General features: G+C 39.5%; 1 protein-coding gene across 1 annotated transcript; it reads left to right on the top strand.

Annotated features, from left to right (window-relative positions):
* Positions 1 to 11,453: 11,453 nt before the first annotated feature.
* LOC120783476 (intermediate filament protein ON3-like) lies at positions 11,454 to 16,032 on the top strand. Its single transcript, XM_040116527.1, has 9 exons — positions 11,454 to 11,931; positions 13,384 to 13,592; positions 13,691 to 13,751; positions 13,849 to 13,944; positions 14,097 to 14,261; positions 14,378 to 14,503; positions 14,606 to 14,826; positions 14,924 to 14,976; positions 15,102 to 16,032. Exons 1-9 carry the CDS (start codon positions 11,569 to 11,571, stop codon positions 15,221 to 15,223), a joined length of 1,416 nt encoding a protein of 471 aa, XP_039972461.1. The 5' UTR covers positions 11,454 to 11,568; the 3' UTR covers positions 15,224 to 16,032.
* Positions 16,033 to 24,462: the final 8,430 nt, after the last annotated feature.

Raw genomic sequence — 24,462 nt, forward strand, 5'->3', positions numbered from 1 at the left:
AAAGGTCAAACCTTCATAGTTTGCTATTCACACCATTACTGTTGCATCCCTTTCAACCATTCTAAACATTTCATGCCTGGTTTCTATGACCTGTCAGAGAAGCTAGCAGGTTTCATAATACTATTATCTGTCATTCTCCTCTGAAACTGATTGAGATATCACTCTGTCCCTGCAGGGCATCTTGTGAAGGCTAGAATGGAAAGACACTTTAGTTAAATTACTGCATAACTCTGGGGCACCCAAAAGCTGGGCGAACCTGTCAAGTGACCAGTTTGGTTCCTACCACTGTTTGTATCGAAGCAATGATCTGATAGAGCTGAACTTTCCTGCCCCAAGGGTGGCATCTGCTTAGTACTGGATGTGTAGCTCTAACTGATGGTATCCAACCTCAGGGGATTTTTACCGCATTTCCAAAAAGAAGAGAATCACGAACTTAGAATCACGATCAAACAGTATATCAGTCACAAATGGTTAGATCAACAGTCATTTTACTCCACAGATATGATAACAGCACAGTGGCAAAGTTTCATAACCTTGTTTGTTCTGCACTAATAATTAATTATAAAATTAAAGCTTTTTTACACAGTAAAAGATCAAATGTTTCCCTTCCTAATTCCTTACCTATTCCCATGGAGATAAAAATTTGTTTTTGCTGTATTGCAGTGCAAATGTTTCCTTGGTATCTTTTTTGCATTGTTAGCAAGAATTTCTGTCTGCAGCAGGATGTGTTTGTAATGTTATATGTTCTCCCTCAGATTTTTCTTTTCACTTTTATGTCAACAGAAAACACTCCCTCAACAAAAGCTATGTACTAAAATGACAAAAGGTGACACAGTGCTATCACTGTGAGATGTACCTCAATCACCATCGCTGGGCTACCCAGTGACAGATTATAATGGCCTCAAAGTGCCATGAAAGGTGTGTGCGGAGCTAAAGTACTCAGGGTTTCTTTCGTTTTGGGATCTCTATGCAAATCACTCCCTGTGACATACTTGAGATGTGGGTCTCCTGCAAACTTAATCACTGATGCTCAGCTCGGATAGAAATGCTTGTGGGTGTGTACAAGCCCTTTGTTTATTTGTGTCTCTTTCTCACACGCAACTTTTACTCTAAAAAATGCAGGGGTGTGTCAGGGGTTTTGCGTTTACTTTCCCTAAGGGGAAGCTTATTTTACATTTTGTTTCATTGCGGCTTAAACATGGCCCACGCCTACCCTAACAAATCCATGTTCAACCTAAAAATCTTTTTTTTTTAAAAGTCAGTGTTGAGTTAATTCTTCATTTGAAACTTTAAGACAGGTTTCAGTGGGCTATTACTGGACGTTCAACATGGTTCAAGTTCACCCATGTTATTGTGCACTCTTCTTTAGAAGTAGAATATGTCTTTTCTACCTCTGTATACCTGTCTACCTCTATGTCATACTTTCATTGACTCTCTTAACATTGTGTGAAAAAATTGTTACAGTCTGGCTGGATTCCTGTTGGCAGAGTGGTTTATAAGCCCAAGTTAATAATTTCCTACTATCAAATGTGCCGTTCTGGAAGCGTAAAAGGGTGGAGTGGTTTTTATGACACGATCTCACTTTGCTTTACCTGTTCAAACACGCAAGTATGTAGGTATGTGCCAAGGAAACTGCTGTTAGAGGCTGCACTTTTCTATTTGTTTCCTTTTATGTTGTAACATTTACAGCATTATTTACATAAACTAAATCTTTATTGTACAACTTCTCACAAATTCTCACATGAATGGAGGTGATGAGTATGTGATGACAAGACAGTGGTTGCTAGGCATAGCAGCAACAATGACAGAGGGTGTTTACACATCTGTCTGAATGATTTATGGAAAAATAATCTGGTCTGTCTGATAACAAGAAAGATTCAAGAGTTATTTTTCTTTACATGCTGTACTGTTTAAGGATATTTAGATATTTAGGCACAGTTGCAACACCGAACAGGTTTCACACTCTATAGGGGCCTTTAACCCCTGACTGTGATAATGAGTAGCTAATGAGTAGCCACACCCTTTACGACTTGAATTATAGACAGATTCTACAGATCTGTATGTAAAGTACACATAGCAGTAAATTCTACTTATTTGTATTAAAGCGTGATGGATGAGTAGGCTGCGACAAGTGCATGATTTCAATGTGAGGCCAATGATAGTGCTGAGCCTCTGACTGATGGGGTGGGTGGTGTCCCAGGAATGTGTTCACTACAGGCAGAACAAACAGACTTGCTTAAGTTCATTAAGTTCAGTAAGTTAACACAGTCCAGCACTACAGCCCATGACCAATGTCAGAACTGGGATAACCAATTTACAGGTTACTTTTATGGTTAACTCAAATAATGGAGAATGACTTACAGTAATCAAAATACTAAAAGAATATTTTGCTTAGAGGAAGTTTCTGTTCCACTTTTGGTGCAACAAGACTAAGCTGGCATTAAGCCCTGCATTAAAACAATGCCATTGGTGAGGATATGTTGTTTGAGGTACCGGGGAAAAAATGAAACACAAACCAGAAAGTCCAGTTGGAGGAAAAGACTAATGAGATTTGTTATATTAACAGACAGGATTTTACAGCTCTCTTACTCTGAAACTATTTTATTTTTTGTCACAAAGAACAAAGGGAAACAGGAGACATATTACATTCACAATACAAAAATGAATCTACTGTGAATGTGTGCTTGCGTATATGTGATTGGCCAACGCAGCACCTTACCGGATGATGTTGGGTTGCAGGAAAGTTGAGCCTGGCTCAGTTTTTTTGCGACAACCCTGTGTTTTTTTGCCAGAGCCCTCTGCGATGGCTCCCGTGCTGTGTCGCCAGACTGGCTCCTTTCAGATCAATGAGATGGGTTTTTTTCACGCAGGGCCACTGTCCGTCTGACAAGATTCAGCAGCCATGCAGGCGGTTCTGTGAGGCTGTACTTAGGAACTGTGGTGCTTCGTCCTGAATGCTAACATTAGCATGCTAACATGCACACAGTGACAATGTTAACACACTGATGTTTAGCAGGTAAAATTTAGTAGGTTCATCATCTTAGTTTAGCCTGTTAGCATGCTAACATTTGCTTATTATCACTAAACACAATGTTGGGAATGTCATTAGTTTTGCAGGTATCTGATCAAAAACCTGCTAAATCTGCTGGTTTTATCATGGCAAATAAAGCTGTTTGCTAGCATTCTTTTGGTTATCTGTGAAACTCACTGAGATTATTTTTAATCCTTTGGCAGCACAGACATAATTGGTGATGATCAATGAAGCACAGCTGTTAAAAAAAAAAAAAAAAAAAAACTGTAAAATCACATATACGATATATGACATCATGTAAAAGCAGGTGTTCCCAACTTCCCACTCACACAAGCAAATGGCTCGGTTGCTAGGTTTTTATTTGGTCAGACAACTTTCATGATATTCCCTGTCTGACAGAGAGTGAGTCATCCTGGCAGACAGTGAGGCAGCGTGTGTGTCTGTGTGTGTGTAGTGGTGGTGGCGGTGGTGGTGTGGGGCGGGGGGGTTGGAGGCTATTTTGCAAGGTGCTAAACTCTAGAATCAAGGTGATTTTTCAGCAAATGATGTGAATGTGTTTAGAAATTTGTTAGCGTGCCAACAAACTTGACTTTGTAAAATCAGTAAATACTGGCAGCTCTGCAACAGCTGAGCTTTTTAGTGAGACATTGTCAGAGAACGTTTCATGAGATGCTCAGTGTTCAACACATCCATTGCAGGTTAACCACATTCGCTTCACTTTGTCTCCACAACATATTTCTACGCATGGCTTGCAGCCACTATGTTGTAAGGGTGTGTACCTTTTGCAGGTGGTGAAACTGGGAAACCCAGATTAAAATCCAATCCAACAACACTCCCTCATGATGTACACACTCACAACTGTATGAGGACCTAAACGAAGTACAGAGGGGTGTGTTTGTTTGGCTTTAGATTTTCTCCTTTTTGTTTGTTCATTATTCTTCAAGTAGTCAGTGAATAGTTCTGTTATAGTCATTCAGATCTGATGGCAATTTTGACCGTCTGACTCCACTGTTCTTTGCTGTAATGAACATCCAGTGGACACAGTATTGTAACTCACTTCTGTTATGTCACAGTGAAAATACAGATGAACATGGCACAACACGAATTGGATAATGTGTGCAGTATTATACCATGGAAAAAGGTGTGATAAACTTACACTAGATTGAAATATGGAGCATAAAAGTTGGAGGCAGACATGCAAAAAAAAAAAAAAAAAAAAAAAATCCTTCTCCAGATCAGAGTCACACTCTCACTGCTGAATTTAGGTAACCATGCAAGTGTGTTTGTGCTTGAGTGACACACAGAAATAAAGCCTCTCACACTGAAATTGTGGTTGACTGAATTCTTCACATTCCATTAATAAACACGACAATGTGTTTTCACGATTAAAATTATCTTCTAAATATTGAAAGTAGCTCATGATTCATAACAATGGGAAGCATAGCCATACTCACTATTCTACTTTACATAATATGATATACTTTCATTTATTTGATTGGTAGCCTAATGCACTTTTGTAGGGATTTTTGAAAGCAGAACAATGGTTCTACACCCAGTGGTTTAAGAGCTGCATGCCTAAATGTAAAATATTTTTCTACAGAGCACAGTAACTGAAAATGTAAAGGCCGATGGTTGGGAAATAATGTCAGGATAAGACACAAGGCCTTAGTTTCCGTCAGTCATCTTAATAAGATCTGGTGTGACCTTTGTCCAAGCACAGCATCACAAGTTATATTATAATTGGTCAAATCCTTTACAAGCTTTAAATATTTTTCTACTTTTGTCTTAATAGGTGAGAGTCACTGTCTCATGATGTTTGCAAAGGATTCACAACTGTCAAACTTTCACAATCTGCTTACTTTGACAAAAATGTGCTCCACCCAAAGACATACAATGTACATCAGATATGAAGGTGACTGGATCACCTCCCTAAGAGGATTTGCAACAACTATGTTACTAGGAAATTTAAAATTATGGACAGATATGCCACCTGAAGTTAGAAATGTGTAGTATGGGAAGTAATAGTAGTAATGGTGGTCTTACTTTAATCAGTAATAGAAATAGCTGGATAATGATCATTGGCCACTCCTGTGTGACCAAACTGCTGCATTAACAACTACAGAGAATGCTTTATGTTAAGTATGTTAACCAAAGAATTGAATTTAAACAAACAAGGAACAAAAGTAAATTATCCTGAGACATGGAAAGTTGGAGCTGTTCAACAGGTTTCAGCATCCAGAGGCAAAGCTGTTAAAACAGCAAAGGAAAGTTAAAATCACAGCGCCTAAAGCCAGAGACAGGAACCCATTTAACACCTGACAAGTGGAATTCCATGTTTTGTAAGTGAAATGTCCATCAATGGCCTTTGGGTATGAAGATACTGACAACCATATAACAACACCTTCATGCTTCATTTTGGTCACTCTTTCATTACTACAGTTTCTTTCATAGACCAAAGAGGAGCCTGTGTTTCAATTTTCAAAAAAAAAGAGAGCAAAGAATATTAAGGAGTATATGAGAGCAGCAGCTTTATCCAGCTATTTGTGTGGATTAATTTCAGTGCTGATACAAAATCCATCAAGTACATTGTATTGCTAAAAAGTACCCAGTAAGTATAGAGATATATTTTGCAATGTTTATTTTACCTTGAAACAGGGATATGAATTGCACAATTTGCAGTCAATAGAAGTGGATGACAATAGTTACGGTGTGTAACATAGGCAGGTGTGGAAGGATGCACAGAGCCAGATGGTTGAAGATTTGCACGGACGTGTTTGTTAATGCTTCTGTGTATTGTGTTACATAGACATATTATATGCAGGGATGGCTAAACCCTCAGTCGCTTCGTCTGTATCTATTAAGCAGAACATGAACAGTATTATCCTGGACTCCTACTACCCAAATGTAAGTTTGTATCATCTTATTAGGCATGAATATGGAAGTGCTAGCTGCACCTCTTTGACCTATGACCTGACTTTTACAATGAACTTTTCAAGCCTTAATTGGCTGTAACACTAAGAAGAAAAGAATGTTATAGATGTCACTTTAAATTACATACTACTCACAAAATACAAGCAGTTGGGTGACAAATTAAAGGGAAACCAAAATAAAGTGTCTTAGTGATGTGTTTGGCCACCATGAGCCGCCAGAACAGCTCCAGTGCTCCTGGGCACTGATTCTACAAGTCTCTGGATCTCTACTGGAGGGATAGACACCATTCTTCCAAAAGATATTCCCTCTTTTGGTGTTTTGATGACGGTGGTGGAGAGCGCTGTCTAACACGTCGGGCCAAAATCTCTCATAGATGTTCATATGGGTTGAGATCTGGTAACTTGCAAAAGCCATAGCGTATGAGTCAAATCATTTTCATACTCATCAAACCATTTAGTGACCCCTCGTGACCTATGGATGGGAGCATTGTCTTCCTGGAAGAGATCACTCCTATCAGGATAGAAATGTTTCCTCACAGGATAAAGGTGATCACTCAGAACAACTTTGTATTGATTTGCAGTGACCCTTCCCTCTAAGGGGACAAGTGGACCCAAGCCATGCCAGCAAAATGCCCCAAAATCATAACAGAGCCATCGGATCCCCTCAGTGTTGGGGTCAAGCAGTCAGACCTGTACAGTTCTCTTGGTGTACGCCACCTGTGCACTTGCCCACTTGTCAAGAAAATGGTGAAGGAGACTCATCTGACCATATCACTTATTTCCACATCTCTGTAGACCAGTGCCTATGGTTATTTTACCACTTAACTCTCAAATATGTATTCATCTTTGTAATGAGGGGTTTATGCACTGCAACCCTACCATACCTATCCCTCTCTGTGTCAGCAAGACACAGTCTGATCCCGACTTGCGTTGACATTCTCAGTCACCTGAGGAAGAGTTGCTCTTCTGTTTTTCCTTCCATATCGCACTAATGCACCAGCATCAGGGTCATCAAATGTGTCCTGTCGACCACAATTTCTGACCCTGTTTATTGATGTCTTTCCCATAGATCTAAATGCAGATGTCACTTTAGTCACTGTTCCTATTGAAACACAGGCCAGCTGAGCAGTCTTTGTGCCTGAAGCTCCTCCATCCGTGCCCCAACAATGAACCCTCTTTCAAAGTCACTTAGATCTTTCCCTCTTGCCATCTTGATACAAAATCAGAATCAACTGGGCCTACACAGCATTTTTATACATGCCAAAGAGCATGATTGGATGTCACCTGCCTAATTGTACCATGCAGTGCACCTGTGTGGAAGCATGTGCGATCATTATGTTTCTCCACTCATTTATTCAGGTTTTCCCTTTAATTTGTCACCCGTCTGTATGACAGACATGGGGCGCAGACAGTCCTGAGCCATTCACAGAGGGAACATGGCTTTCGTTCACACTGCAAACTCTGCCATGTAGTACTGAATCAGTCTGTATCATTTCAGTTTTCTGCATGGCCCATAATTCAGGTATTAAGCACAAAGAAGCATGGACTGCCAAACCACACCCAATTTACACATACTGTAGAGGTACATAAGGAAAGTGTACTAAGCAGGCTAAACTAGGGGCTTTGTTTAGTTTGTCGAGTTATGAAATGAAATCATCAATCAATCTTATTAGGATGGTATTTTGTGAAATTTTATCCATTCCAGTGAGTTTTGACACATATTTCATGCATTTGATTACTTGATCAATTGTTATGACATCTTTAAAGATATCTCAGTAAAGATAAGTACTGAAACTATTATCTGGTATAACTTTGTTACTTCAGAGGGTATGCAAATCAGGTATGGGATAAGCAAAGGCTATCTTTGTGGGTGTAGAAGCAGCACGAGTGCACTTTCAATTACCTTCCCTGTAGAGGCATTCTTGAAATTTGTCCCCTTGAGAAAAGTATTCAGTCAGGGCTTAAAGACTATTATTGTGTAAATAGTTTACTTTCTACTGGTATCAATAAATTAATGGGATAATCACCTGAAAAGGTCGACAGAAACGATCAACTAGGCAAATGTAGATTAAAATTACAAAATGAGATAGAAAAAGAAAGGGAGAAAGATATGATATATCAGCCATTCATTGTACCACAAGTAAAACTTATAAATTGTTTTGCAGGTCTTCACTCTATAACAAGATTTTCAGGTTTTTTGATAGATTTTCTTTAATGTGATTCACAGAAATATTGTGTGTGTGTGTGTGTGTGTGTGTGTGTGTGTGTGTGTGTGTGTGTGTGTGTGTGTGTGTGTGTGTGTGTGCACTTCTGTGTGTGAGCCACCCATACATACTTGTGCGTTTTTGCATATGTTTACGCCCATTTGTATTTGGTCACATGAGTGTTACAACAAATAAAGTCATGATGAGGTAAATGCCTTTCCTTGGAGAACAGTTTTACATGCTGGACAACTGCTCTAGGGCAATTCACAGTCCCATAAGAAATAATGCGAACACATAAACAGACGGACTCAGCATTGTTACACACTGCGAGAACTAATAACCCTGTCCCACCTACTGACACATGGCCACATTTTGAAATATTACTCAAGGTTAATAAAACCTATGCAAAAGCATGCATGTCATCATCTCACACATTTGGTAACATGAACTTTAAATTGGTGTATGAGATTTTGCATGTTGAGTTGCTTCACGTAATCTGGACTTGACTGGGCTTGAGTTTTTAATTTATGACAGCCATGACCGATGACATTTTGAACATGCACAGACAAAGCTCAGACCGATCGTGATCCATGTCCACCCTTTCTTCAGGCTATGTCAGCAACAATATTCATTCTGGATTCTTTGCTGCCCCACTCTTAATCCATGTTTATCAAACTCCTCAGTAATGCGAATGTTCAGGCCAGCTGCAGGGGTATCACCATGCTTGCCCATCACTATTGTGTGGTTTTGATTTATTGCCATCATGTGGCACTAGAGTATGTGCACAGACAAAGTGGCACAGCATGAGAAAACAGTAAAAGAGATACAGGTGTCTTGCCTGTGTGTGTGTGTGTGTGTGTGTGTGTGTGTGTGTGTGTGTGTGTGTGTGTGTGTATCTATAACATGATTTTAAAAGGTTACACAATTCTAATTTTTTTCATATCACTTTAGTGCATCTGTTTAAACCTTTGTACAAAGCAAAACTGCCACATACATTTTCTCCAAATAGCTGTTGGACAGCAGAGATTTGAGCTTTAGAGTAAAGTTCCACACCATGGTAGAAATTGAAGGCATGTGCATGTGAAAAGTTGGGGAAGAATGAAAAAGAATGCAGGCCTCACCTACACCAGAGGTACAGAGGAAAGAAACAAGCGTGGTAGTGTTTGATTGTGGAACAACTGGGGTGTGGTGAACTTTATCCAATAAGAATACAACCACTAAATCTGTAGTGTGTATTGCTGATTAATGTGCAAGATTTTTTTCCCAGAACAAGGATGGCCCCGCAAAACAAAACAAAATTCATTATACAACTAGTAGATGGCCTATAATTTTGTGTGGCATTTTCCTGGTAGCATTAAAGACATTTTTTTTTCTTGCTGTTATAGCAAGACTTTAATGAGACATAACTCTGCCAAACTCATTTGTTTGAATAACCTTTAATAATAGTTATGCTAGTAATATAGCCTTTGTTTGTACTAATCTATGCTTGGCTGTCTCGTGTTGACTAGAATACTACTGCATATGACTTTAAATATAAATGTTCCAGTTCAATATGCAAGGCAAAGCTGAAGTCTAAATGTATAGTGCATAAATGTTTGAAGTGAGTGTACACTCTGCATGTACGTTAGTACTTTAGAATTTTTGCTCTTTCCAGTTTTTTTGTTGTGATGTTTGTGTCAGATTTGCAGTCTCCCTTTAAGCCAACATATGTTTACGTTCAGTGTGAGAGCAGGGAGCAACGTGTCATCCTTATACCACTGCAGAAGTCATAGGCAGGAGGTCAAGGCGGAAGAATGGCCTTGCAAAGTCAGTGACTTAGATGCTGGAGACTGTGATGCAGCTGTTTAATATACTGTGTTCTCTCACCGTGGTGCCAATTTTGACATCAGATTTAATGCTGAAAAGTAATTACAATTTGATGAAAAAAGGAGAGAAAAAAAGCTGTTTTCCAGGTTCTGCTTCAGTTCATGGGAGATGTTGCTAAAGTAAGCAGCGAGGTTAATGATAGAATAAAAAAAAAAAACATTGTAATTTGCACATAATTTTTAGGAGGAGAAATATACACATCAAACTCTCAAAAATCATTAAAAAAAGTTCATAGAATCATTACATTATTAAGTACAAGTAGCAATACCATCATGCATTTAAATACAAAATACAAAACTAAACTATTATTAGCAGCAAAATGTACTCAAGTATTAAAATTCCTCATTGTACAAACTGCCCTCTTACAGAGTGCTTATTATATTCCTGGATTATTATTGTGCATGCATTAACATGTAAACAGGATTTTAATGTTGTAGACGGTTAAAGTGGGGAAACCTTTAACTAATTTACATATTATAAAATGAATGAATAATATACCCCAAATGATACTTGATTTTTTAGGGCTGATACTGATATAAATATTTCTATCTATTTTCTATCTTATATTTTTAGCACTAATGAATAACAGTACATTGTATTCTATGAACTGATCACATGTTTTGGATGAAAATTTGAATCTGACAAGTAACTAGTAATTGTAGCTGTCAAACAAATGTAGTTGAGTAAACAGAACAATATTTTACTCCGAAATGGTGGAGGAAAAGTACAATGTAAGAATGTGCAACATGGAAATACTCAACATATTCAAGTAAAATACAAGTTGAGTAAAAGCACTTACAAACTTTTTACCAATGGTTTGATTCCTCGGTATAAATGTTTGTGCAGAATGTGTAAAGTAGAGAGCAACATAATTGAAGCACTGATTAATCCTGTGAAAAGTTACATGCTGTACTTAAAGATGAGTAGATTTCGGCGCAGGGGTGTATTTGTGCATGTTGAGAGAGAGTTTTATTTCATTTCATACGTATGTGGACACCTGTGTTTTGTCTGTGTGTGTGTGTGTGTGTGTGTGTGTGTGTGTGTATGTATGTTTTTGGTATGAGTTTATGTGATTTACGTGATTTACTATATTTCATGTAACTGTAATTGTACCTTTTACCACAATGGATGTTTGAAATGTAGTAAAATGAATGAAAGTAAACTTTCTCTTTTCCTCGACATAATCACGTTTTTACTCTGCTTCTTTACTCCTTTCTCTCACCCTCTTCAGCGTGTCCTGGTGCAGGGTGTGTCACGGCTTATCTTCTGACAATCCCTCCTTACCTGTTGTACAGGATTGGCCACTCCTGTCATTCAGAGCCAGAGGCGTGCAGGCCAGGCTGGAGAGGAGGCCAGACAGCAAAAGTGAGAGTACAGGTTGAAGTAGCTGAGGAGGATCCTCCCCCTGGCTCAGCACAGCCATAAAAGCAGGCAGAGTCTGCAGTCAGACACTCAGAGGGACTTGACTCTCCTTTTGAAGCCTGCTCATCTTCAGTTTTCTTCTGCTCAAGAGCTGACAACCTTTACCGCTGCAAACATGATGAAGAAGGCATACTCAGTCACAGGCTCTAGTGGCAGCACCAGGAGGTCCTTTACAGGACCATCCAGCAGCTACTCCGTAAAAAGAACCAGCTATAGTAGTGGTATTGGTGGTTCTGGTTCTAGTTATGGTTATGGTATGTCTATGATGGGTAACAGTGCTAGTGGATCTGCTTTTGGTCTTAGTTCTGGCCAAGTATCAGGCGGTTACATCCCGGCACAGATCACATCTGTCCAAGTCAACCGGAGCCTGCTGGCCCCGCTGAACCTGGAGATTGACCCCACCATCCAGGCTGTCCGCACCCAGGAGAAGGAGCAGATCAAGTCCCTCAACAACCGCTTTGCCTCCTTCATCGACAAGGTTGGTTCCTGTGTTCTCCATGTGTCTTCCTTATGTCTAATTTACAATTTACTGTGGGCCATATAATCTTAGTACTGATAACCTGCATTCTCTCCGGGCCTCCTTCTAGCAGCTGTCAAAAGTGAACTGTCTCTTCTTTAACCGGTAATTGCAAATAAATGACTAGAAAGTTAAAACTTTGGTATTTAGTATAGTAACAGCAATTCTATTTTTTAATTAAACAGCTGAGCATTGTTCACAATGCAAACAAGTTATTTTTACTTTCAAAACTGACAAAGCAAGAGAGCTGTGAATCTTATCTCTGTGGTATTGTATCCATCAATGAGTTACAGCCTCCAGGATTAGGAAATTTTATAAAAATCTCAAAGTCATCAAACACTTGCAACTCCGTCCATAATCTGCCTAAGGTAACAGTTTGCCTGTAGCCCTGTCCGAGCTTGTGGTAGCCTCTCTGGCTACTATCCAAACATGGGTGGGGATTATAATGGCGTCATTTGCGTATTCCTGACCTGGCAGACCGGTAGAGAGAGTCGGGATCTATCTGTACTTTGCCCACAGATTCCAAAGTCTTTTATTTGCACATTTCACCTATCACCTGGTTGTTAGGGGCAACAAGAATGCTATGCACAGAGCTGTAAATCAACTTTCACTTGTTTTTAAAGCTCCAGTCACACAGTCTTTGTTGCATGCAAGTTACTATACAATACTATAAGTTACTATATACTTTACTACTATATATTAGGGTGAGACTCTCTAAACACAAAGAATTGGCACTCGGACAAAAATTCTCAAAACAAAACACTCATCTCATGGTACTGAGCTGCTTTTTCTTCTGCGGTTTTTCTGCCACACCTAGTTTGATTTATGGCTGGAGTAACTGTGTGGCCTTCATAGCTCAGCAGAGCATACAGGATGAGTCGTAGCCAAACAATACATATAATAGGTGAAACGCTTAAAACCACATACACATGTTGGTGAACATCTGGGTGGAACATACTCTACAATTAGTCTCAACAAAGAAGAATTGAAGATATGTATTCTATGTAAGTTTTATTATATGTTTCCAGGTCAGGAATACCTTTTACTATTACAGCTGCTTGAACAGTATGCACACAAAGATATGCCTTTATGAGTCATGATTGTTGTGGCTAGGGTGTGGCAATTCACATATGTAGCTATCTATTCAAACATGCAGATAAAGGTGAGGCATTTTAAAACATGATACCCAAAATGACACACCCTTCAAATCGTTTTTTGCGTTGATCTTCCTTTTTTTAAAATGATAAGAATTTTTTAATCACCATTGAGCCAAGAAACAATTCAGTGAAGAGTCAATTACAATTAAAGCATCAGCCATACCACAATTCCTATTTATATACCATTCAGTATAGAAAATGTAAGAAAATCTTTTTTTAGAACAACATCTCACACACTGGTTTTGTACCTGCACAGGTCCGTTTCCTTGAGCAGCAGAACAAGATGCTGGAGACCAAATGGAGCCTCCTGCAGGACCAGACCACCACCCGCTCCAACATCGAAGGCATGTTCGAGGCCTACATCGCTAACCTGCGCAGACAGCTTGATGGGCTGGGCAATGAGAAGATCAAGCTGGACGGAGAGCTGAAGAACATGCAGGGCCTGGTTGAAGACTTCAAGAGGAAGTGAGTGTTGGGATAACATGGCAAGCAGTTACAACATATAATGAGCAGATGTTAAAAATTGACAAGATGTACTCATGTGTTGCCTCCGGTTCCAACAGGTATGAGGATGAAATCAACAAACGTGCAGCTGCAGAGAACGAATTTGTGCTTCTGAAGAAGGTGCAAATACATCAAGATGACCCTTTAGAATTTTTTTATCCTGGAGGTTTAATATGGCCAGTTATAACACTTCCTGTTTGTACATAATTTTTTCCAGGATGTCGATGCTGCCTACATGAACAAGGTGGAGCTGGAGGCCAGGGTTGATGCTCTTCAGGATGAGATCAACTTCCTCAGGGCCGTCTATGAGGCTGTATGTACTATCTATAATGTCTAATTCAGCCTACTTATTTCATAATACTATAATACCCATTTGAGTTAAAGCTAATGATCATCCAGACATTGTATAAATCAGCTAAAAAGGACAAAGAAATAACTCTTTTACATCAACCTTTGGTTCCGTAGGAGCTTCGTGAGCTGCAGAGCCAGATTAAGGACACCTCCGTCGTCGTGGAGATGGACAACAGCCGTAACCTCGACATGGATGCCATTGTGGCTGAAGTGCGTGCCCAGTATGAAGACATCGCTAACCGCAGCAAGGCTGAAGCAGAGACCTGGTACAAGCAGAAGGTGAGAGAAAAGCAAAGCCAGGGTGTATACCATGTGTCTTTTATATGCACTTGCAACACCTCTCCAAACGTTCTGGATCACCTTCATGATACACAGTCTTCTATTTTTCATAATAGTATGAGGAGATGCAGACCTCTGCCGGACAGTATGGTGATGACCTGCGCACAACCAAGGCTGAGATTGCTGAGCTGAACCGCATGATTGCCCGTCTTCAGAATGAGATCGAAGCTGTCAAGGGACAGGTATATTTCAAGAGCTTCTCATGGATGACGCCTTGTTATTAACAATTCATTGTATAAGAGGATGTACAGTTACTAAATCATTTGTGACATAATTTTCCACAGAGGACAAACCTTGAGGCTCAGATCGCAGAGGCTGAGGAGCGTGGTGAGCTGGCAGTGAAGGATGCCAAGCTCCGCATCAAGGATCTGGAGGATGCTCTGCAAAGAGCCAAACAGGACATGGCCCGCCAGGTGCGCGAATACCAGGAGCTGATGAACGTCAAACTTGCCCTGGACATCGAAATCGCCACCTACAGGAAACTCCTGGAAGGAGAGGAGACCAGGTGGGATAAACTTGAATACTTAATTCTGTTGTTTCATGGCTGTAGCATTGGTCTTAACTCTAAATTAAGCACTAACTCTCCATTATTCCACCATTAGACTGGCAACCGGAGGCTCCAGCGCAACCATCCATGTGCAGCAGTCCTCTGGAGGTGGGGGTTAAGTTTCAGATTTTATACATCATCATTCTCACAAGGGACACCCAAACCAACAGACCACACTGAGACATGGATGGATAAATGATAACATCCCTTGTTTTGTTTTTTTCCTGCTTCAGGATTCTCCAGCTCCAGCTCCAGCGGTGGATTTGGCTTTGGTGGCGGCAGCTCAGCTGGTGGTTATGGCGGTACTCTCACAAAGTCCACAGTCACAACAAGCAGTAGCAGGAGAGTCTATTAAAAAGGAGAGCCGTCCCTCTTCCCTTTCAGAAACTTTTGAAAGTCATGTAAATCGGTGCCCTTTCAAGGGCCTATGCAATACTCTCATGTTCAGCAAGCAAGCTGAAATATCCCAAAAATCAGTAATTCCTAAAATGTCAGACCAAAAAAAAATCATTGGATTGTGTTACACTGCCAACATTTGTGATTCAAGAATCACTGCCTTCTTTTCTTACTCTGCATGATTTAACAAGAGTTTCTGAGGTAAATATGGCCTTAAACAGACAAGGGTCAGGTCAGTTAGCAAGGCAAAATTTGTTTTCTTTCTGCATCTAGTCCAAGAAACAAAGGAAAGGCAAAAAACAAGGGTTTTCATGGAGTGTTAAAACTAAGCAAGGAAAGTATTTGAAAATCTGTACTCTATCTTGTCAACTAGATCATTTTTATACTGTAGTGCACTGATAAGCTGCTCTGAAATAAGATCCTGGAGCGATGATAGGCACAATGATAATACTTTTTTGTTCTTGTTCTCAGTTGATGATTCCTACATTTGAGTTCTGTTATTAGAAAACAGAGCAAGTAACTGACCAAATCTGATCACTAGAGAACAAAGGAATTAGAAATTTGTGTGACGTTACATGTGTACAGCTAAACTTTGAACTGATTGGTTACTGGCTTGTTCCTTTTTACTGTTCTGTCAAATGTTTCCCTGCTTAGTTTTGCCTTTCCTTGCCTTCCACCTAAAACTATGTTGAAACCAGATTTATTTTGTAAAAGCCTTCTCAGCAACATGACTGCTGACTGTTGCAGCATATCAAATCAATCTGAATAAAATAAATCTGAGAAGTAAAATGATTGCCTCTCTTTCTATCTCTCTGATTATTGTTGTCATAAATCAAGAAAAACGAGAACACAGCCTGTGTGCTGCAAACTTAGGTAGGCTTAACAGTAACAGTAAGATGAAATTTCCTCACTGAGATTTCACATGGTGGCAGTGCTGTGCCACTCCCTGCTTGGTTTTGCAGCCCCCTCTGTACTGTTTGTACACTAACCAAGCACTTTATTAGGAACACCATACTAATATTGGGTAGGGCCTCCCTTTCCTCTCAAAACAGACTCCTCTGTCCTCATGTAATGTACAACAGAGGAGGCTATCTGTGGTAGAGGAGTACAAGACAAGTCACCATGATGACAGGAAATTGGTGTGGGAGGCTTCTGCAACCTGAAAACTGCTTATCAAAAATTAGTTGTCTGATATACAACTGCATAGTTACTGAAATGAGAACATAAAGTTTGGTAGGGAATGCTTCAGAAACGAGCCCCTAGTGGACAGGTGAAGAATGACTGGATCTGTAATCACATGACACACACAAAAAAAAGTAGGAAGAGGAAGGGACAGAGGTAGAGGCGGGGGAACAGGGAGACCATACAGACTTCACTATAACAGTGACAAATGATGTGTCGAATTGCTGCAAACGTTCATCCCAAGTGTATGTGTACTGTTACTGTGAGAATCCAGCATGCTGCCAACACAGAGGTGAACAAACAGAGCTAGGAGGACACAGAGTTAGAACTAGTTCAACCTCTGCCACTCATGACACAGAGTAAGAAACAGAGGAATCGCTGACACATATTCATTCAAACTAATAGTGCAGTTGTATTATATTTAAATGACAGATAGGAGGGAGTGTCTAAAAATACCCAGAAGGCATTGCAAACATGTGAAATGCATGCTTTTGTGTTCTATCAGGTTTTGCTACTGGGTATTAAAGACGAACTGTGTTGAATGGACTGCATTATTTCATGCACATAAAATGATGCGTTTTAAAATGCACCTCGCACACTCACAGTCGGTACTGGTAGGCTGACTCAGAATTTCTTTTCATCATCTTCACCTGGTGCTCAGTGTGTTGACAGTGGTCATGTATTTAATTTCTGAATTTAAAGTTTGGTTGGCTCATAATAATGATGCAAAGCACATGCCTAACCCTGACACTTGAGGCATCCGTATTCCCACCAAACCAGTTAGATCACCACTAGACAACAATTAGAGCTGATGCATCTTTTTCTCCCTGAGGACGACATGAGGAAATCACTCTTGCTGTTTTTACCAGTCTTGCATTTATCCTGCAGACAAATGAGTGTTCATAGCTCAAACTAGAACATATTACCACTTGTATGAGACATATACACCTGCAAGGTCAGTCTTCTTCTCCTGAGTGATAATGTTTTTCTCTGCTGTGCATCAGTATAACTATCATTAACTGTCGATGCTCCTGGTGATGTAAACAATTTAGACACCCTTAATACAGAATAAGAGACTGTAATGAACATATATCTGTAATTGACTAAGGTTACATTTGTAATGTTGTGCTTGACAGCACAGAGGGAGGGAGCAGAACAATTGAAAAGCACAGGCAATTACATGCCCCAGAGAAGCGGATATAGAATGGTCTATAAGCAGTTTGTCCTTGAAGAGGATCACTGGTTTTATTGTTCCACGTTTAAGCATTTCTCTGTGTCAGCAGCACCAGACAATATATCTAAGAAAACAGGTAATGTGCCTCCTTTGAAAAGAGTTACAACCATACAGAAGAGAACAAACCTGCCTGAGTTCACAACAGAGTTAATAATCTGGATTATTCTGTTTCTTCCTGCTCTCCATGAAATCTCATGCAGGTGATCGTAACTATTACAATGCTTTTTTTAACAAATAAAAAAGAAAAAGAACAAGAAAGACAGACTACAATAGCAGCTGGGTGTCTTTATGCAGATTTGGTGCCACCCTGCAAACTCAGAACAATGTAACTGGACAAAAACCTGCAGGCGGTGATTTAGAGGGTAATATGAAAGGCATAGTGTGAAAGAAAGGAAATTGTCTGCGCAAAGTACTACTAATACGACAGGGAGCACAAACACATATCAAATTATATGACCCTCCCAATAAATAATGGTTTCATATTCGTGAAGTCAAGCACACAACAAATAAATCACTAAAGCAGAAAACTAGACATACTTTTTTGTAAGAAAAGCCATTCTTGAGCTACAGTACATTAACCTTCATTTAGAATTGTTTTAAAACCCTTGTGCCATTTTGTTTAGCATTACTATTGCTTTTTTGGCCATGTCATGTCTTTTAACATTAACATTTTACACCTATTGATTTTCTGATTATTTATGGTGCTAACACTGGTACTGGCACTGGGAACACTTTTTCTCTGGAACTATTATATAGAGGGTTTGATATTTGATGCAGGTTCTCGCGTCATCACTGTACGTGCATATTTTGTTGTTTTTGGAAAAGACTTCAATTTCTTAATAGATTGAATTATTTTGAGATCAGTATGGGCTGCTGCATCTCAGCTGCTGCTGAGAGGCTACTGCCTCTCTGTCAAAATGATTGCAATTGATTGGTAACATGACATTAGGACTGAGGCAGCTGAGTGGACTCAGGCTAGTAAACTTCTATTCCTATTGGAAAACTCCCTTAGGCAGAATTTAACTGAAACAAACAAACAAAAACACTCACAAAAACAATTTATCATATTTAATCATAATTTAATCATATTTAATTTCAAAGTGCCTCTTCGGTTGTTGCAGCACAAACTGAAAACAAAAGTTAAAAAAAAAAAAAAAAACTGAAATAGAAAAAAAAAGTTGTAGACTCAAAAAAACAACATAATATGATACAGTATTTGTTCTGCTTTGTTCAAACAAAAGCATAATAATTATTTGTCAAATTACATACAATTATGTGCTTAATGCAGATAAATTATTTACATGATCAGTGTGAAAATCATTTCACCTGAGGACAAAAGAAAACTCCTTTCTGCAATCATGCCTTCATTGAACACGTGACAAACACAAAAGTACAGGTAAAATAACAATAACTTGAACTTATCATAAAAAACTTGATATGATGATAAAAAAGAACACTAAATACTATCTACAAAGGAAGACAGTGGCCAAAAATACTGTATTACTTGTTTGTTAGTATTCAGCACAAGTAACAAGCTTGTTAAATTACTTTGGGATAAGTAAACAAAAAAAGATCAAAAATTCACTGCAGGCCAAAATAAATTCAGTCAGCGTTACTTGTGTACGTTATGTGTCTTTCTTCCCATTTATGCATATCTATGCATATGCATTTTAAGGTTGTACATACAATGTACATTTAGATGATGATAGTCTATGTTATGTTCATAAAGTTAGGTGCAAGGACTATTTATTCAGTCATTAAAGAGCCTTTGTCAGCTTTTATATTCATTTGAATCTGTTTTTAGAAAACACACCAGTGAGCGTGTGATCTCAATCACTGAACAGCAGAGCAAAGTTCATTAGGAGGCTGAGGCTTCCATAGAAAATGACCTTTGTTTTCTTTGCCCTGACTGCTGCGTGAAGAAGCACAATAATGAGCTATTGATTTAGGGGGGCTCTTCCACAGGACTGGAAGAAATCCTCAGGAGTGACGGGAAAGATTGACATTACCCTTAACCCGAGCCCAGCACCATGATCAATAAACATTACACCTTCCACAAACCCCGACATCTCGATCAATACTGGTGAATATCAGCAACCTCGACTGGGAACACTGATGAGCAGTGTGCTGCATGTGGAGTGGGTAAGGGTCAAATCACTTAGACCCTGTTTACACCCGGCATTAACATTCGTCTTGGGTGATCCGAACACAAGTGTACAGGCGAGACTCATCGCCCCTTACACCTGTGTCTATCATGCGTCTCCAAAGTGTCCAGCCGACCACCTGTGTTCTGATTTCGTTACTGCCTACGTCAATTCTGTCCTCGTAAACGGCCTGGTTACGATAGGAGTCGTTTAGTTTTATTCGGACCAAATCTTCTGCTGAAATGGTGATTAGGCATCTGTTTTCACTTGCACTCCAAGCACGTACATCAATACTATCACCAAAACAACCACCACGTCCTGCACTGCATGTCTGCTACCTTTGGGGACAAATTTCAGAATGGAGACCAGTTCATTGGGGACAAGCTGATTTTTGGGTCAGTGGTTAAAGTTAGGGTTAGGCAAGTAGTGGTTATGACTCTTAAATCATTATCATTCATTTTAGTACACAGAGTATGGTAACATCAGAGGCCTGTACTACATATCATATCTTATAAATACAACATGTACAAGGCTTTAGAGCTTCAATTAGTCTCTGTCGTAGGATTATATCAATTTACAAAAACACAGTGGAATGACTGACATTGCTTGCAGCCAACAGGAAAAAAAATTAAATGAAGAGGACAGGATGGGGCCTTACTACATGGGAATACACTCCTGCTGAGGAACTGGCCCTCTGCAATAATGAGGGTCGCCACTTAATGGAAAGGGTGGAAGGCGGCATCTCATCAGACCCAGGTGGAAGTGGCAGCGCCCAACAGGCCACTGTTGTACAGGGTAAGTGTCAATGAGTTGGATTGCTAATAAAACACAATTATATAATATACTAATTATTGTGGGAGTAAGTAGTGTATATTTACTTTCTCCGACGTGTCGAACTGGCAACATACAGCTCAAGAAGCTAACAAAGAGAAGTCATTCCGTCCGGCGAGAATCTATGCCTCTCATATACAATATATTCAGGGAAAGCCAAAGGTGGTTCCCGGTCTGTGAACCATCTCACGATCTGTGCACTGAGCTCCTAGGATGTCATTTTCCAAGAGAATTGATTGGTCAGTAGGCGGAGCTTATATGCGTGTCGATCTGTTAACTTGAACATAACCTGGTTGATGTACACCGTAAAAAGTGAACCAACGTCGTAACCTTGAAAACTCATGGTTAAACCTGAGGTTACCTCGGTAACTCCAAGTCCTGCTTCGGAGTGGAGGCCTCAGGTAACTTCCAGCTTCACCCACCTTCAACCTGAGCAGAGCTCTAACCAAATACAATGAGTAAAAATAACCTGTGGGTGTGCAGGGCTTGAAAATAATTTAGAGGACTCACAGACATGATTTCATCTTTGTGTCCTGTCCAAGTTTACATGTGAGAGATGTGCGTGTTTATTCATGCTTTTTTTGTCCTTAGCTGGACCTCCAGTGTGATATTAAAAACAAACACATGGTTCCAAACAGAGTTTGGGATTCTTTATGTTGTGGCAGTAGCACGTGTTCACATGTGTATGTACAGTCCATTGCAGTGTTAAATTTAGTGTGAACATGTTCTGCGCTCATGAGTGTCCACGACGACCTTCACAATACAAATAATGATGCAGCTATAAATCTGAATTTATTTATTTGTGGTGATCAGCATTATTCTCCAGTCAGTGCATTTGATCAGTGCTAAATCACGGAATAAATGGCTTTGTTTATTTCAGCATTATCCCGTGCAATGGTTGCTAAAAGTCAATCATTAGTTCCATTGACATTCATTAATTAAATATAAATAAAAATATCAGAATCTGTGAGTGTGCAGAGCCAGTAAAAAAGGGAAAATACAGTACATACATAAATGCTTGAGTTTATCAAAAAAAACTAAACATCAAACAATTTCATAACCACAAAAAGAATAGGCTTTACAGTGCTTTCACATATGCAAATTATGTAAAACTCTACTTTAACAAAAGGCACTTCGAAAAAGATGTAATTTCAAAGGAAATTGCTTTTGAGCTGCATTTACAAATCACGGACCTCAGGTGTGTTATTCCGTTATCTTTTGGTGCTGCAAAATGAGGTACATGTGTAATGTCATAGTGTATTAACCCACACAGTCGACAACAGCTGAGTGATAGGCTGCCTTGTGGTAGCCCTGCAGCTCCCTGCCCTCCAGCTGATGTGTTGTAGGTCTTGTCCAGCGCTCAGAAAACTCTGGCTCTTAAACATGGGGGGATTTATAGTCATGTCAGCTGTGTTCTTGCAGCTGTGGCCTGAGTAAAAAGACATTTTTAGTGGCTCTTTTTTGTAGATGCTCTTCTATGGGTATTTTTTCTGCCCAGTTCCAAGTTCAGTTGAATTAAATTTTCACATTTGCATTTAACACGCTGTAAAACCTGTATACACAGATTTTTTTTTTTTTTTTTTTTTTTTTTTTTTTTAGTATATCTTCCTTGTAGACATCTTTGACTAACCCACTCTCGTGGCCCTTTCATATCAGCTTTGATGCGTGAGGAGTGATTCTTCCTTTGCCATTGTTGACGCCGTTGTTGAGTGTTTGCTTAAGTGTCCTATAGCAATATTTCTCAGCCCTGTGGGCGCTGCCAATGTCCTCGGTGACAAGGCGCTGTGTTTGAGTGATGGTGCTTTGAGGCGGGACAGACAGACGTGAGGAGACAGATTGTCTATGCCAGGGCTCCGACACCAACCTGTTCAGCTGGTGGGAAATGATACATGCCCGAGCTAATTTTAAACTCTGTGAACTAAATTCCTGTTACCAGCGGCAGTGATGGGTATCTCGGGCACAGCTGGAGGGTCCAGATAAGACCTGCATTCACCTGTGTTTCCACGCCTTCCATGCCATTTCAACTGTCAAGCACTGCAAAATGTTTAATAATGATGAGGTGTTAATGATTGATCGGACTGAGGTAAGAGTTGGGGGTAGGTTCATGTGATCTTGCAGTTGGGTGGTGGTACAGATATCACTGAGGCTTTTCAGATGTCATGTCCAGCAGTTGGATAGAACAAGGAATATTAATAACATGTTAGCATGCTGACGTTGGCTTTTAGTTCAAAGCATATCTGTGGCTTAGTACAGCCTCACACAGCCGCTAGTATGGCCGTAGACTTTTAGTGGAAAGTGTGTAGAAAGTGTGTACAGTTAGTACAGTTTCCCAGAAAGTCTTCTGCAGCAGAGCATGCCACCTTTCAGGTTTCAGCATGTAAGTGACACCATAAAGTAAGTGTAAATCTCCATTTTCTGTCAACACTGAGGCACAGATCAGATATTTCTAATCTAAAGGCTTTATTCAAAGGGGATTAACTCTGCTTCAACTGTTTAATCAACCTGATAAGGTTGGTCGAAAGTTAACAAAAAGTTGTCGTCTAATGCAGATTAAAAGTTAGTGAGAGTCACTCAGTGTCCAGGTGGTGCTACAGTCTAGCATTTACCCTTTATCCACTGCACATTTCATAGAGACCATTCAGTGCAATACCTCAGCACACTGCACTGTGTGTGCTCAAGGACCTGCTACCAGGACAAATTCATTTAACTGGATCACACACAAGCAAAGATGTTTGGGAGGGATAAAACTGCCTCACTGCGGCCAAATGCACTTTATATTGCTGACACTGTATTTTGGCTATTTCTTGAACCATATCTTTTTATTAATGATGCTGCACAGTATCGTGTACCCCAACAGCCAACTAGAACTTTTTCAGGTGTAAAATAATTAACTTAACATAATTAATGTTCTTCTTCCTTTTTTGTTTTAATAATTGTAATGTTGCTTAGCTGGACGTTTTTAGTTCCTATAATCTGTAATGAACTCAAGGAGAGATTCTGATAGAGGCATAAAACTGTGATTGTACATTTTATCATGGCCAGGTTTATTATTTCCCATATATACCCCGAAAATCACTGGTCTTAATCAGCAGCTGTTTTAACTTTTAAAAAAAGGAACCTTTGAGCTCTTGCCTGCCATCTTAACATCACCAAAGCTTTCATTAAGAATGACACAAATGGCTAAAAATGTAAATGATTAAAATTTGAATATGAAACATTTATTAACTTATATTTTACCATGTTTTGTGAGCAAGAACATAATAAAGCTTTTCAAAACATAGCTACAGCAGTAGCTTGTACACTTGAACTGATTAAATTTGAGCCTTCAAATAGTGTATATTATTCCCAGCATAGATTTGACTACCATCAAGGATGCCCTAATACATGTTTGTTTGAGGAAAAATTTTTAAAAACAGTTTGAATTGATGTTATATGCCTTGGGACCCTGTGTAAAGCGACTATCTGGACTCATTATCAGACAAATCAATGGGCTTGCTGATGTTGATTGCTGTCCTTGACTGTGCAATCTATTGCTGGAAAATCTGTTGACTCTATTGACAGCTGGAGCAACCATGCTAACAGACCATGCATAAGAATCTGAGTTAGTGGTTAACTGTAGTTAACTCTACATTGTTAACTTTTAATGAGATCTTACTTTAGTTTTGCTTGTTGTTTGGTGAGAGCGACAGAACTCAGAGACATAGGATATATTATTAAAATATGATTTTTTGAAAGTTTTTTGTGAATTCGACTTGTGTGTTGTGGCCAAAGTGGTAATTGCAGGTCACATGTACCTCCTTACCAGAT

This window comes from Xiphias gladius, chromosome 21 (genome assembly GCF_016859285.1).
Source record: "Xiphias gladius isolate SHS-SW01 ecotype Sanya breed wild chromosome 21, ASM1685928v1, whole genome shotgun sequence".
Classification (NCBI taxonomy): domain Eukaryota; kingdom Metazoa; phylum Chordata; class Actinopteri; order Istiophoriformes; family Xiphiidae; genus Xiphias; species Xiphias gladius.

Excerpts from the sequence above, each read along its gene's own strand:
- LOC120783476 (XM_040116527.1), top strand. The coding sequence starts at position 11,569 with ATGATGAAGAAGGCATACTCAGTCACAGGCTCTAGTGGCAGCACCAGG. Across the intron at positions 11,932-13,383 it reads TTGCCTCCTTCATCGACAAG|GTCCGTTTCCTTGAGCAGCA; the intron begins GTTGGTTCCTGT and ends GTACCTGCACAG. Across the intron at positions 13,593-13,690 it reads GTTGAAGACTTCAAGAGGAA|GTATGAGGATGAAATCAACA; the intron begins GTGAGTGTTGGG and ends CGGTTCCAACAG.